Genomic DNA, 15,923 nt, shown 5'->3' with positions numbered 1-15,923 from the left:
AAGGAATACAGTTACATTTCTTTTAAATAATAATGCATACAATATACTCTTTGACTTGTCTTTCTTCCAATTAGCTTGCTACACAAAGTCACACACCATTAATTCAAATTTCATCTTCAAAAAATCACATTTCTAAATTAGTTACCATCCAATTATGCGATTTGGGTCTCTTAGTATACCATTTTCACTTCCAGAGGACTGTGTCAACTGACACAGTCACATCTAGGATCCAGGGGTGCCTTGTCCCCTTGGCATTCTCAGGATGCAGCAGCCACACCAACTACTTTATTTGCCAAAATTTGAAAACCTCAGTAACCCTAAAAGCTCAGCTCTGTAATCACACTTGGTTAGCTCAAAACTAATTAGTTATGGAACGTCGTTTATTTATCATGAAGATTACTTTCCAAATTACCAGTTTATTTAGACTTCACTAATAATTATTTCCCAAGAGCCTTTTCACCATTGCTCATTTGCATATGTAGAATTCACACCACAAGTGTGCGTCAAGAATGGATTTCTCTCAGGGTTAAAAGTGAACTGGAATGGCACGTTTTCTTTACCTTGCCAGATTGCTCCTTCTCTGGGAAGCAGCCCCACGAAGGAATTGAATGTCATCCCTTGAAAAGAGCCCCGTGGCCTGCTGTGTTTATAATCCTCAAATCTCATGATTCAGTTCCACGTTCTCAGCCTTGCACCACACACTCTTGCTCACATTTGGTTTAGATTTGACTTTTTTTTGCATAAGAAGAACGTGATTTATTACTAGTCAGAAGACAGAAGGCCCCAATATATTAGAAAAATTAAATAAACTCTGGTCTGCCAGACTGAATCATGCTCTGGCTCCAGTGGATCCTCTGAAAGTGGGCCCCCAGATACAGCACTGCTGCTTGCCTCTGTCTGGAAAGTGTCAAGTTGTCTAAATGCTTCCACCTATTGGCTCGTGTGATCCCTGGAGTGACCCTATGTAGAGTGTTGGAGGAAAAAGAACACAGCCATTCATGCATTTAGGTAACGCTCGTCCGTTGAGCATGGTACACATGCCAGAGACAGGGAATTGTCAGGCGCTGAGAGCTAAGTATGTATTGGGGCCTGAGACAGATATGTCCCTGTCCTCAGGTAGCTTAGAGGCTGGAGGGCCACTGAGTCCCACCATCAAGCAGCCACCCCAGTAAAAAGGTCTTGATGCCTTTGTTCAGTTACTACTCATAACAAACTGTGAAAAAGGTCTGACTAACCTCATTTTGTGACAGCATAACTGAAACTCCCAGAGGGTAAGCGACTTGAGTAAAGTCACCCACCGGGCTGATGAGGAAGTGAGCCTATGCTTGGACTTGGGCTCTCTCCGTTGAAGGCTGCTGCTCGTGTCCTGGATTCTTTCCAGACAGTGTGATCTCATGTCACCCAGATGAATCCAAGCTCTCTTTTTCAGTTTCCCACATCCCATGGTGTGGCTTAGAAAGGTATCTGGTACAACATGCAACAGACATTGAGGGTCAAAAGTTAGCAACTCTTTAAGGATTTAATCTTACAGAGGCATGAAGAAGAGCACGGGGAAGTCTTATCGAGACGTGTGGTATGGGCAGCGGGGTCTGGATAGGATGAGAAGGTTAGCTCAGAGAGGTGATCCAGGAATTCCCGAAAGTTGGCCCTGACTCAGTAAGTCACCAGGTCAGTTATTTGAAATGAGTCATTTGTGGCACGGGGACAAGCAACCTCAGTCCCTCACTAAACTGTCGGGAAGCAGGCAGGCAAAATATTCTCCCCTGGGAGAATACTCCTATTTACAACCCCTAGAATTTGCATGCCCCTCTATAATTTGCAGAGCATTTGCAAGCCCATTTCTTCATTTGCTGATCGTTTACTGTACAAATGCAGAAGGGACCAGAGTTTGAGATGACCTAGTCTACTGGTTTCTTTCTTAAAAGTAAAATCCTTGGTGGCAGTGAAATCTCACAGTGGTCTAATGTATGCCGGTGGAACGCCTGTGGTTGGGATGGGGATGGGGTGGGGAAGGCACAGCTCCCGGGTAAGCCTTTGCTTTGACCTCTGTGTCTTTTCTAGGGGGTCTCCAAGGGACTTCAAACTCCACGAAACACAGCAAGACAAACATTCTTTCTAGTGAGTGCCTATCCCCCTTTACTCCCCTTCTCCAAACAAAGCAAGCCGAAAGCCCTGGAGGTAGCATGAGACGTCCAAGGCCACTCCTCGTCCTGTGCTCCTTCCATGGAACTTACCAGGGTTGCTTTCTCCGGTGGTTAGAGCTGAAGATCTATCTGGGGGCCAGTTTGCCCCTGGTGTTTCAGGAAAGTCTCCTCTTGGTCACAGACAGCAGCAGGGCCAATTCTGCTACGACTGGCAGCATTTTTCAAAGTAGGGCTTGGGGCACTGTCTTTCTTTCAGACAGGCCGCCCCTTAGGTCATGGAATGCCAGCCACTGAGTGTTGGGGAGTAGGTCCAGAGATTTTTCAGCCCCAAACACTCTCCCTGAAAATGCAAGAGGAGCAGCCTATAGTCAAGCAGTCTGTCCCCAACTCAAAAACCTACATTCAGCTAGACAGTGGTCGTTGCTGGCTGAATGCGTATTTCCCCCTGAAATTCATATGTTGACATCCTAACCCCCAGGGCGATGGTATTAGGAGGTCGCGGCTCAGGGAGGCAATTAGGTGGAGGGTGGAGCCCACGAATGGGATTAATGCCTTTATGAGAAGAGACACACAGGAGAGCTCCTCTCTCTCGCTCTCTCTCTCTCTCCCCGCTCCCCTCCTGACGGGATAGGAGAAGACAGCCAACTGCAAACCAGGAAAAGAGCTCTCACCAGAACCCAGCCGTGTTGGCATCTTGATCTGGGAATTCCCAGCCTCCTGAACTGTGGTGTTCTGTGAATGAGTCATGAGCAGCCTGCATGGACCAGGACAGTGGTGATGGCTGCACGATGTGAAGGCACTGGGTTAAAATGGTAAATTTTATGTTATGTACATTTTAGCACAATAATAATAATAACAGTAACAACAACAATAAAAACATATTACATTGGCTCCCTATTTCCTCAGGATCAAGTTCAAACCTCCTGGTATAGTTAACGAAGTGGCTTACCTTTCTTTTCTTTTTTGCTGGGAAAGATTCTCCCTGAGCTAACATCTGTTGCCAATCTTCCTCTCTCTCTGTTTTTTCCTCCCCAAAGCCCCAGTACATAGTTGTGTATAATTGTAAGTTTTTCTGGTTCTTCTATGTGAGCTGCCACCACAGCGTGCCTACTGACAGATGAGCGGTGTGGTTCCACGCCTGGGAACTGAAACTGGGCTGCCGAAGTGGAACATGTTGAACTTTCAATCTCTATGCCATCAGGGCTGGCTCATTACCTTTCTAGGCTCGTGTCTTGCTATCCCCCTCAGCCTCTTCATTCCAAACTGCTCTCCACTGCCCGAACAAGGCATGTGCTTTCAACTTTCCATGCTCACTCACAAATTCGCTTCTAGTAACAATAGCAAACATTTATACAATAGTGCTTACTGTATGCATAGATACACATATATCTAGTGCTTAATATATGCAGGACTTTTGAGTCATTTAATCCTCACCAATTCTATGAAATCGCTACTGCTATTAACCCCAGTTTAGATGAGAAAACCGAGGCACAGAAAGGCTCATTGGCCTGTTCAAAGTCACACGGGTGGTAAGCAGTCAAGGCAAGGTGTGAACACAGGCACCTGGCCCCTGAATCTGTGCTGTGAATCACTGCAGAGTATTTCCTGTGGGTGCCTGGTCCCTGCAGTTTCTTCTGAAGAATTCCTCCTCCTCCTTCAAGACCTGGTTCAAATCTCGCCTGCACTGTGGAGCCCCCTGGATGTTCCCCAGGGAACGGTGCGACTCTCTTCTCTAGGATCCGCAGCACTCTGCACACATGGGTTTTGCAGCACATTTCATGTGGTGTAGTCACTGCCTGCGGTGGGTCTGATGCCCCACCAAAGTGTGAGGCCCCTGAAGACCGGGCAGGTCCTATTTATCTTGAGACCCTTGAGTACTCACAGCTGTTCAATGAAGGAAAGGATGGCTGGGTGCGCTTTCTCTCAATTTTTCAATTTCTTTCAATAAATAACAAAGTCAGAGGGGAATTTCTTGCCCTCAGAAATTCTGGCGTGGCTCCCTTAGGGTCTTGCCGCACAGTCACGGACAACCACTATTGTTTCTTGTCTCTCTCACTCAGAAGAAGAAGTCTGCTCAGATTTACTTTCAGTAGTCCACATGAGAAATAAATACTGCTTCTGATTTTCAAATCTTATAGGTAGACATGATTTTTCAAACTCAAAATGCCTCCCCTGAAGAATATGACAATCCCCTCCCCTTTTTGAGATTTACTAGGTAGGCTAGATGGGGGAAAGTAGATTAATGGTTGCATAGATAGGAGTATAAACGGGAGCAAGAAAGAATGGATGGATGGATGGATGGATGGATGGATGGGTGGGTGATTGGATGTGTAAAACGATGGATATGTGGATGATGGATGGGGACAGTGACAAACAGATATGTGCGTGGGTGGCAAGAGGATAGTGTATAGATGGATGTGGTTTTATGAAGAGATGTACAAAAGGATGTATGGAAAGATGGATGAGAAGTTATATGGGAGTGTAGTTGGAAGAATATGTGGATGGATGGGTGGATGGATGGATAGATGAAAGGATCTGTGGTTGGATAAATGGATGGCCCGGAGGATAGACAAATTTGTGAGCGAGGGAGGGATGTAAGGAAAGATGGGTGGATAGGAGAAGGGGTGGATGGAAGGATGTTTGGGAAGATGAGTGAGATTGTGGGTGAGTGGATGGATGAAGAGCAGTTGGGTGGATTCCGGTGCCAGCCTGGGATTGGAGGATGACACAGGGGTTAGCGGAGCCAAATACCAGCCTCATGGCTGGCCACCATTAGCTTTCTCTGAGAAGTCCTGATAAGATGCAAAAACCCACCTGAGCCATGTGGACTTGGCTTCTTTTTCAAGGGAAAAAGAATGAGCTCTTCTTCTCTCCCCTGCGAAGAATCACAAGTCCCCCACCTCTCCTCCCCACTGTGGGCGGGGAACCACCACTACCCAGCGCAGGACCTCACCGGTGTTACCGCTCCTCTCCCAGAATATCCAGCTGCCTGCGGACCCCAGAGAGAATCATTCCCGCAGCCGGATTCAAAGAGAAACTTAGCGGAGAGGAGAGGCCAGGGGCTGAACCCAACCGGGCGAGGTTTCAGGACTCAGTCATCCTCTCCTCCGTGCCGACGCCGCCCTCCCAGCGGACCCGGGCAGCCGGCGGGGGAAGAAAGCGGCGCGTCCCGGGCACAGGGCACCGCGCGGCCCTCCCGGCGCCCCGGATGGAGCGTCTCGGGAGGGAAGGGGGCGGGGGCGGGGGCGGGGGGCGGCGCCGAGGAGGGCTGGTACGTCTTTAAACAGTCTCCAGCTTAGTCACAGCCCCTCGCTTGGGTGTGTCCTTCGTTCGCTCCCTCCCTCTTATGTCACTCTTTCAGCCTCGAATAAAAACTGCACCCAACTTCCGAGGCGCCCTCATTGCCCAGCCCGACCCCAGCCTCCGACAGGTTCGGGCCCCCTCCTCGCCCCGTCCCGCGGATCCCCGGCCCCGCCCAGCGCCCGGGACCCCCAGCTCCACTGGCTCGCCTTAGCCATCGCTCCCACACCATGGACAAGTTTTGGTGGCGCGCAGCCTGGGGACTCTGCCTCGTGCCGCTGAGCCTGGCGCAGATCGGTGAGTGCCCGCCCGGCAGCGGGAGGAGTGGCAGGAGTGGCCGGGACTGACCCGGCGGCCGCGCAGGCCGAGCTGGCCCTGGGGACCGGAGTCAAGTGCGCGGCGAGCGGCTCGGATTTGGCGAAGGAGAGCGGGGCTAGGATTTGCGCTAAGCTGTTGGAGCGTTTGTTGGTGGGAAGCAGTTTTGTTGAAAGGAAAAGAGAAAAAGAGAAGCAAGTCTGCTGGGCAGGCTGCGGGCGCGCACTCTGGGCAGGTCCCTGGGGCCCGAGCACAAGGCGGAAAGTAACTGTCCTCTGGGTGCGCGCGGCCCTGTCTGGACTAACAGGCTCCGGTGCCCAAGGGCGCTGGACGCCCGGCCGGGCGGGGCAGGGCAGGAACAGGGCGGGGGCCGTCAGCAAGGTGGCTGTAGAGCTGGGCGCAGTTGCATGTGTGAGAGCTGGTGGCAGGAAGCTTTCCAGAACGGAGTCCTGGCTTCCTGCGGTTCCAGCTCCAAAGCGCTTAGAGCTGGCTCCAGTCGCTGCCTGTCTTAGCGCCTGTGGGAACTTGGACCAGCTCCGTGGCGGGGTTCTGGGTCTCCACGAGGTGCCAGCCTGGGGCAGGCAGTGTGAGTAGCAAAGGCAGTGACTGAGCCAGCTGCTCGAACCCCGCAGCCTCCTGCTTCTGCCAGTCAGTCAGGGGAAGTCCAGGCGGCCATGTGGGTTGTAGTCCCTGCCTGGCCGCTCAGAGCAGGGAGGGGAGCCTGGGTGCCAGGGTCACACAGGGACCCTGGAACTGGGGCTGCCAATATGCCACCCAAACGGGGTCTGTGCCTCTGGGGGGCTGTGGGAGGAGCGGCCGAGTGTGAGGTGTTCGGCAAGGCTGAGCTCCCAGCTCCCTCTTCTTTGTCTATATGTGTTCAGATAATTACATGGCCGATTTGCTTATTGCTGGCAAAACTAATTTTTCTTTTAAGGAATGCCAGCTGGGTCGTTAACACAGTTCAGCCTGTGGTTAATTCTACTCAGCAAATATTTATTAAATCCGACTCTGGGGGTCCCAGGAAAGTAAAAGACAGTCCCACCTGGGTACTTTAGACTGAGGATAAGTGGGGATCTAGGATTCAGATTCCTGCAACAGAAAGAATAATAGTAACAGGAATAACTGCATCATCCACCATTTACCGCGCACCTTCTCTATGCCAGAAGCTGTGCTAAGTTCTTGACATGTGTCACCTCATTTTACCCTCACAATGGCCCAGTGAGAAGTGTCCTCTTAGTAGCCCTGTTCTACAGGAGGGAAGCAAACGGAGGCTCAGAGAGGTCAAGTGACTTGCCAGTGTTCACACAGCAGAAGCATTGGTGGGGGATGTGAACCCAGGCCCATTCGCCTGTGCTTAGTCAGAATATGTTCGACTGTGTATGGCCCGGACAAACTCAGGTGGGATTTTGGGGAAGGAGAGGTCGTAGTGAACCAGAGGCCTTAGGGGAGGCTTCCAAAGGCAACTGGAACTCCAACCAGCCTTGGAAGGCAGAAATACTGGGGATGGGGGAGCAGAGAGAAAGCTGAGGGCAGGGAGAACACTGGCCTGGCCTTGGAGAAGAGGGCCCGGCAGCTTCCCTGTGGCCTCTAGGGAAGTTGTCTGTCTCTTAGCTTCTGGTGAAGTCCTCTGCTTTATTTCTGAGGATCCTGACTCCTGACCCCCTCCACCTGTCTCTCTGGTTCTTTTAAAGGGCCTCACCCCCCAAATGTTGGGCACTGTTTGACCCTTGCCGTCCTCCCAGAGACCAGCAGGCTCCCTCCTGTCCCAGGTTTCCAGGGTCCCTTTGGGCAGCATCATTTGGAGGAAGCACAAAAAAGTGCAGCAGCCGTAACTGCCTGGGGCCCAGCTTTCATGTGCTTGTAAGGCTGTTGGGACGGAACTGACGCTCGGAAAGAAGATATGAGTTAGCAGCGGGCTCGGCTGGGGCTGGGCAGCGGACGGGGGAGGAGCAGGAGGAGGCAGGGGGAAAGGCCCTGTGTTTGCCCCTTTGGTGGGGGGCCCTCTGGAAGACAATGCTGAAACCTTGAAAAAGGGCAAGGCTTTGGGGAAGAAAAAAGGGCCCAATCTTCATATCAGAAAGCAAAAAGTAGAGAAGTAGGCGAATGTAGTTAAGTAACATCAGACCCAGAAACCCTGAGTTGGAGGACATATGCCTTGAAACAGGTGTTATATACGGGAGCAGGAAAGTGGCCCTGTGTGGAGGACAGGTGGGATGATCCCTCCCTGCTCACGCCTCCTCCTCCTCTCTCGTGTGAGCAAGCGTTGTTGCTAGGGAAGTGCGCCCCTGGCGTTGAGAAACAGGGATGCCTCTGAGAGCTCCGGGGCTTGGGGGTGGCGTGCGCCCTTCTGCCCTCACTGAGCATTAGAGACCTCTCTTGCTGGGAGTTAGAGCTTTGGCTGTGTTTTCCAAGCTGAAGAAGCAAGAAAGCAAAGCTCTGTCACCCTTGATGTTGGCATCAGTTAGTTCAGTTACACCCCCAATGCGCATTGCATTCTGCTTCCTGCGAAGGCGCTGTGCCAAGTAGGTGTGTTTGAGTTTGGCAGAAAATTCCATTTTCTTCCAAGTTGCCCCCTGCAGGAGGGGATGCTGGGCAGCGTGAAATTCTTAGTTTATGACAGATCTTCTTCCATTCATTCAAGAAATATCTCTTGACTCATTGTCATAGACTCAGGATCATTCAGAAAAAAACCTTCTTTTTCCCAAGGAGGAAACAGAGCCTGAAAGATGGAGGAGCGACTCCCCCTCTGCCAGACTGAGTTCGGGGAGACGCTCTCCTCTGTAACAGACACTGGTGTCTGAAACACCCCCGTCATCAAGGACTGCCAGGAGCCCCACCTCTACCTCCAGGCAGTGGGCAGGAGGGTGTGGTCTACTGGTGTGACAATATTTGTTTCACTCCTTAAATACGATCTGAAACACCCATTACGATTTTGTATTTTACTCTACAATATACCCAGTTTGAGTTTAATCTAAGAATAATAATATATATTTCTCACCAGAAAGCAAACTTGCTGCTCCAGAGTCTCTGTACTGTCCTGGGGGTCCCAGGGCCTCATGGAGCATTGCTGGATCCCTCAGAGTTAGGAGCACCCCAGTTTTAAAAACCTGACCCTCTGCTACTGCATCATATTCTCCTGTGCAAGGCCCGGTCCCGGGACCCCAGGAAATACCATCTACTGAGCACTGACTCTGTGCTGGACATTCAGCCCCCCTGGCTGAATAGTACAGGTTCTCTTACATATAAGCCTTACAATAGCCCTCTACATGGTTAGCACTCTCTTAACTCCATTTTCTAGAGAAGGAAATTGAGGCTCAGGGAGATGGTACAACTTGTCCAAGGACACACAGCTAGTGCCTGGTGGAGTTGGGGGTCCTCCATGGTCCAACATCCCTCCATGTTGGACTCCAATGCCCGTGCTCCTTTGATGCATTACTTTGCCTCTGGAGGACTTTGGAAATTGTGTGTCATTCTCCCACCCTCCCTGTTCCTTGTGGCCAGCTAATGTGAAGCCTGGCATGTCTTCTTTCTCCCCCTGGCAGGCTGTGGACTCTTGGCTGCCCTTATCCGCTCTGCCCTGGCCTGTCTCTCCCCAGGCTTGGCCACAGCTATCAAGAGATGCCAACCCAGTTATTTGTTACTAAAATAAGTCAATTGCCTTATCAGGGTCCAGTTGCCCTTCTAGACATGCTCTCATTTGCAGGTTTGGAAAAAAGGGAGAGGCTTTTCCTCGTCTAAGAGACAAGTTAGGGCAATGCCCTCTGCCTGAAAATTAAGGAAGAGGCTTTGCCAGACTCATGCTGACCGTGCAAGCAATTTAAAGGCATTAACCAGAAATCCCGCTTGTCACATGCTCACAGGAAACCCTCAGCGTTTAGCGGGTTGGTTGTATGTGCCCCAGTGAGGGAAAGTCTTGAGGATCCTGGGCAGTGGACTGACACAGTTCTCTAGAAAAGGGAAGGATCTTGAACTGAAAGCCAACGTGGAGCTCTAGGTGACATGTGGCCGCCCAAACGAGGTGTCAGATCAGCCTGCAGAGTCAGATGGTTCCCGGCTGAGGTCCCCTAACAGAGCAGAGGTGGTGGGAGGTGAGCCGGGCCTCCCCAGCAGTCCGTCCTGGCTGGGGCAGGGGCTGCAGCTCTGTTTCCTCGGCACCTCCATTTTGACTGACTCCACCCAGAGCCTGAAGGGGAAGTGGCTCTTGTGAAAGAATGAGCTGAAGCAGGAACAGATGCTACTAGACACAGGGTAGTTCTCAAAGGGGATCTTTCCTGCCTCAGAGAGAAATTCTGGGGGTTTGCACAGCAAGAAGCTGATGACTCAATTTCCTTTGTGTCCTGCTTGAATGGGGAGCACACAAGTGTTCTTTAAAATTGCCAGAGTAGGCTAGTGTCTCGTAGCTGACATTTAAACACGATTTTTCACTCACTTAGTAAGATGAAAGTTTTCTTCAAAAGTATACTTCTGCAAAGCTGGTCAGCAAGGTTTGGGGAGCCACCCCAATTTGCCAGAGTAAAGGAGGGGTGCTTTCTGCAAGTTTGTGGGTGTGGAATCTGACTTGGCGTGGATTAGTGAGTGTGGGTTCCAGATTTCCCACGAGGGTCAGGATTTCAAATAGGTAAATACTTCACCAATTGATGAACAGTGTATATTTTTTACTAAATGTTTATGTATTTTTCTACAAATAAATAAATGCATGGCTTCTCGTGATTAGAAGTCAAATACTTTGCAAGGCTTTCTACATAAATAAATTCACATCTTTACAACTCCTTAATCAGTCGAGTGTCGCTAAATTGATGTTCGGTTCAGAAAATGTGTACCTTGGAGAGAAACATTTAGTGTTTGTCTGTTCTCCATTTCTTGGTCACCTCAGCTTGTGAAATTCCAGGAAAATCCACATATTCTGTTCTTGCTCCCTAGATGTGGACATACACACATTGTGTTCCTGTAAGTGTATATGCCTTTGAACACGTGTCTACACATAATGTGGTATTCCTGGCCAATCGTGGAGCACTTGTAAGGTGTCTTTTCTGGCTCCCACACCGTGTTGGGTACTACAGGGGAATCAAACATATAAGGTGTGGACCTTACACCCAAGAACCGTATGCTCCTACATGTGTAACACAATGCAACCGAGTGACACCTGGCCAGTCTAGACGGTAAGGCTAACAGCATTGCGGAGCTGAGGCACAAGTGGGGCTAGAGGAATCAATGAGAGAGAGGAGGTGGCCATGCAGGCCAGATAGGATGTGAACATCAAGAAGAGGGAATGAGAAAGGGACGTGTATGTTTCTGTTACCCTGCGTTGATTTACCCACTCTCAAATAAGTTAATTAACTAGACAGCATATTCAACAAACATTTATATGCTGCCTGCTCAGTGCACCAAGTAGTTAGGTCCTGGAGAGCTCATCGTCAGGACGCAGTCCTGGCCCCTGAGTAGCTCACTTTCAAGTGTAGAGTTTCCTGGATAAGGGCTGAATGAGCATCTCTGGCTTCCGCGTACTAGGTTCAGGTAGGACACCCCACTAGTTGTGACAACCAACAATGCCTCCAGACATTGTCAAAATGGGGGAGTTGCAGTCAGCCCCGTTGACACTCCCTGGTTTGAGAGGATGGTGGCCATCCAAGTAAGCTCGTCTCTGACAGTGTGATGTCTGGACCCCAGGGGCCCTCAGTTAACTAGCCTTCAAGCTGCACAGGAAAACCCTGCAGGGAGGCCTCGTTATCTCTTGGGTGCTCTCAAGGGGTGCTAATGACTTTCACACTTCTCAAACGGGGAAATCCCAAACCCGACATATCTTTTCTTATCTGTCTTCTGCATCGCTGTGGGAGTCCCCTGACATCAGGGATTGTATCACGTTCATTTTTGTGGTCCCAGAGCCCAGCCCTGGCCCATAGTTGTTACCAGTAACTGTGGAACTGGAATGAATGTCTACAATATAGAGATACTTATGTACATCTCTTGGAAGCATGCTGGACAGGGTACCTAAGACGCACGAACATTTATTCGTATATGGTAACAAGTGGGGATGGCTGTCTTGCTCAGGGTGGGGCCAAGGAGGGCACTCGGCTGGCCAGCTGCCCGCTGCAGGGCTCGTGTTTGGTCTGCCCAAACTAGGAGATCACCCAGTCTGTTTGTGGCTTTGTGGCCACTTGCTGTGGCGGGGGATGTGTGTCTAAGTTCTGGGTCCTAGATTCTCGGGCTGAGAAGGAAGTGGGAGCCAGGCAGGATGATGACACCAACTCCCAAATTTAAGCCTCAAAATAAAACAGTCCCCAGCAGTGGCCCACTTGGAGGGCTGGTTATTTTGGAGATGCTGATCTGAGGTTAGACTCCTTGCGTGAGAGGCCCACGCCCTTCGAAGCCCTCATGCCTGCTTTTGGAAGGTGGTGGTCGCTGGGAGAGAAGCAGAAAAACACTTCACAGAAGCTTCTTGCCTTCTCTGTGGGCCTCCTGCAGCTACCAAAGGGGCAAGTCTCTAGGGAAGCGTGACGTCTAGTGGGGAGCCACACTGGAATGGCAAAGCATGCCTCCTCTCCCAGGGCTTGCCAAGTCTGAAGCTGCCCACAACAGCGGCGGGTCCTGCCTACCCCTCGGTCATCTGCCCAGAGAGACTCAGAGACAGGGAGTCAAGCACAGAATGAGGGGAATGGGTGTCTTGGGGGAATAGAGCCTCATGAAGCCAGATCTCCCCAAGTTTGGGCTGCACTGGCTGCCTGGGTGTGTCCTCCTGAGGCAAATGTCCCTTCTCGGCACAAGTGTGGGCAGACAGGTTCCGGGTGGGTGGGGAGGGCCTGAGTCACCAAGGAGGTGATTTGCAAAACCCAGGCCCCAAAAATGTTCCTCGAGTCTTCAGCTTTTGAGAGTAAAGGTTAATTGCAAAATTCCAGTGGGAGAGAGATTATTCACAGAGACCGGTAGTTTGGAGCGTTTGCTGTGGTGTCGTTGCAAGTCCCCGTCGGCGGTGCCTGAGAGCCCGTCTTTCTTCCCCACGAACTTTCTTGAGACGCAGAGCTCTTGTACCTTGTGCACTTGCTTCTTTGCGGCTGGTCGTAAGTTTCTGAGATACCATCACAACTATTAGTAATAATAACAAACACTTGTAGAGTCCTGGCCATGCGCCAGCACCATTCTAGCTGTTTCTTGTGTGTCTACTAACTTGTTTAATCCATGTACCAACGTTCTGAAGGGGTGCTGACATTATCCCTCTTTTACTTATGAGAAAATTGAGGCATAGACAACTTAAGTAACTTGCCTGAGGCCACAGAGCTGATAAGTGATGGAGCTGGGATTCAAGCCCAGGTGTTCCGGCTACTGGGTTCATGCCCTTGGCCGCTACCCGAATGATGGTACCTGCCAGTACTCTGGTTGTTTTTATAAATGTCATTTGAGAATCAGGCATACGTAGGGTCACAACATCCACAGAGGTGGCTTTGCTCTCCCCTGTTACACACAATGTCAGAGGAGGGGGCTAGAATTGCAAAAATGAAAGAGAAAGAAGCTATAATGGAAATTTCTTCCCATTCATGGTCTGAGTGGCCCGTTCGTTCCAATCCCTGGATAGAAGTTCTGTTCTCTTCTAGGTGATGGGAAGTTGAGGAGGGGGTAGGATCGAAAGGGCTGGTGAATGGAGTCGTTTGGTCGTTATCTCTTCATTACCTGTCACCTGGATGAAAGGTAAAGTGTGCTAATTGGTCTTTTGGTATTTCTCCATCATCTAGGACTTTGGCTCATGATTGGACAAAGCTGGGAAAGGAACCAATCAAATAGCAGTAAAAGGTTTGCCCTCTGCTTAAGGGTCTTTGGTGCCACAGCCTTCTCTCTACCAGCCGGAATGGATGAGGGAGGGAGGGGGCTGTCAGGATCAGGCGACACTTGCCCACGGCACCTGGACCTGAGCAAAAGCTCGGAACGTCCTGCAGCCCTTCTTCCTGGTTCTGGCCCACCCAGAGGGCTGGATTCTGTCTGACCACTGCATGGGGAGGCAGGCAGCGTTTCCTCTGGGTGCCCCTGCTGAGAAACAAGCCAGCCAGGAAGGGAAGAGGCAGGGCCCCCTGGGGACGCTTGACTCAGTCTGCAGAAAAGGACCCAGGCTCTTGCCCCGGGGACAGCGGCTCATCACGGAATCCCCGTGTTTCCATCTCAGTGCATCTCTTTGCACTTGAGCAGGTCTGCAGGGTCTTCTAGAAGAAGCCTCACGCCAGTCATGGGTCCAGGCAGCATGTTTTTTTCACTTCCTCCCTCAAAGAGAACCCACCAAGATATTGGAGAGATGACGGGCAAGGCATTTTCACAAATGTTCACTGTTATACAAATTGAGATGCCAGGGCGAAACTAACGATTCCACATAATGAGTATTTGATCTCTTGCCTTTGGCCTAGAAACCTGTTTCTGCCAAGGCCCCTGGCCCTAGTCTTCATACACTTCAGAAGTATTAAATGAGTAGCTACCATATGCCAGTCACCAATTTTGCCGTGGCTGAGTGTTTCCAGTCTGAGAAGCAGAGTTCCCAGAACTGAGCGTCATCTTACAGCCTGCAGGAGACCAGCTGATGTCATCGACTCAGCCCTGCAGCCCTGCAGCTCAAGTGGGTTGCAGGACCACGCTTCCCTGCAAGGGGAGGGCAGAGGTTCAGGTGCCCCCAGGAGTACTGGTCACATAGATGCAGACCAGAGTTCGGAGAGGGTAGTGATGCCGCTCTAGAAAACTCCTGCCCAGAGGTCTGTCTTTGCAGTGGCTCCTCTGCGGTGGGACTTGTCTTCCCAATGTCGGCCTTAGAGGTCGGGTCCATCCCTCTAGACTTCCCTGAGTGGCTTTTACTTTCCCCTATTGTTTACTAGTCATTTCTCCCTAATAGAGCATAAAAACCCCACAGGGATATCTCCATCTAAGAAAAAGTTCAAAGGATGCCTCAGAGCTGTGTCACAGCCATCTGTTCTCTGTCACCGGTGAGCATGTCAGCTCCTTAGGGAAAACTGCATGCTTTACGTACGTTTTGTGTCCCCATAGCTCCCAGCCATGAGAACAATTCCCCAGTTATAGGAGGTGCTCAGTGGATATTTGATGACTGACTGAATGAGTGAAATTTCTAGCTTTGGCTAGCCAAGCCATCCTTATCATTTACCTTTGGTGATTTTTATGGGTTCTGGTTAATTCTTTTTCATCTCTTTTTTTTTCTGGGATATAAAAACCTTTTTATTTGTGTTTTTTCTAGTGTCTCTTGTCATGATCCTCAAACCTTGAAATTGCTTTTCTTTGCACTCTCTCCAATTTGAGTGTATCTTTCTTGAGGTTTGCCCTGTCACACAAGACAGGGGAAGCTTAGAGCTCATTAGGTTTTGTCCACTAGAGTAGGGGTCTTGCTTTCCTATAGGTCTGTCTGATCTATGACCCAGCAGTTACTTTCGAATCTAGCGTCTTGTGTAAAGAACCCTAAGCCTCAAAGCCATGTTCTCAGTGTTACTCAGAGAAAAGATGTTGGCTTTTCAGTCACCATGTTAAAAGCAAAAGAAGGAGTAGTTATTTCTTTCAATGGTTTAAAAACCTTCTATCCCAAAGACCACCTCTGCCAAACCAGATGTGTAGTGTGGTGTAATGAGAATGAGGAGGTTTGGCTTTGAGGAGAGCTGTGTGGGAGCAACGCTGGGCACCAAGGCAGACCTCAGGTCCATTCCCCTCTCTGCCACTTAAGAGCAGTGTGAGCTTGGCAGTTGCACACGTGAAGCATCTGGAATGATGTTTAGCACATGGCGTCTAGAGCTAAGTGTCTGGCATGAGGAAGGTGCGTCAGGAGCAGAAATAGCTAGAAATGACTATTGTATTTTAGTCCCCCTCCATTGCTGATGTGCCATGTGATACTGAGGAAACCACTTCACTCCTGCTTTCCCCCACGTGTAAAATGAGACAGGTGGATTCTAGTTGATCTGTAAAGTCCCTTCTGGGTCATGTTCTAAAAATCCACCACTCTGTGGGCCCACGAAAATCTAAAGCCTCATACAGCTTAATGGAAAGAATAACGCAACCATAATGCAGTGACCAAAAAAACAGTGAAGCCTTGGTTTGGATTAAATGTCAGAAGAGAATTATTCATCCATGCCAGAAATAAGCACATGGACCCAGTTATACTCTAAACTCTGATGGGCAAGAACGACTCCTCGGGAC

General features: G+C 50.1%; 1 protein-coding gene and 1 long non-coding RNA gene across 10 annotated transcripts in view; one reads left to right on the top strand and one right to left on the bottom strand.

Annotated features, from left to right (window-relative positions):
• Positions 1 to 2,202: 2,202 nt before the first annotated feature.
• LOC124229307 (uncharacterized) lies at positions 2,203 to 5,311 on the bottom strand. The gene is made up of 3 exons (XR_006885852.1): positions 4,959 to 5,311; positions 2,816 to 2,943; positions 2,203 to 2,484 (listed from the first exon to the last, which is right to left on the bottom strand). It is a non-coding gene; the product is annotated as an uncharacterized LOC124229307 (long non-coding RNA).
• A 225-nt stretch (positions 5,312 to 5,536) lies between these two features.
• CD44 (CD44 molecule (Indian blood group)) overlaps positions 5,537 to 15,923 on the top strand; it is an 84,114-nt gene continuing 73,727 nt past the window's right edge. For 8 of the 9 annotated variants that reach the window (XM_046644457.1, XM_046644456.1, XM_046644454.1 and 5 more), the window contains exon 1: positions 5,537 to 5,741. In XM_046644457.1, coding sequence (XP_046500413.1) covers positions 5,675 to 5,741 — 67 coding nt within the window. In that variant the 5' untranslated portion in view covers positions 5,537 to 5,674. The remainder of the gene's footprint in view (positions 5,742 to 15,923) is intronic. The other variant, XM_046644458.1, reaches the window with a different exon arrangement.

This window comes from Equus quagga, chromosome 17, assembly GCF_021613505.1.
Source record: "Equus quagga isolate Etosha38 chromosome 17, UCLA_HA_Equagga_1.0, whole genome shotgun sequence".
NCBI lineage: Eukaryota > Metazoa > Chordata > Mammalia > Perissodactyla > Equidae > Equus > Equus quagga.
The sequence above is the reverse complement of the archived record's forward strand: the minus strand, read 5'-3'. Positions and strand labels throughout refer to the sequence as shown.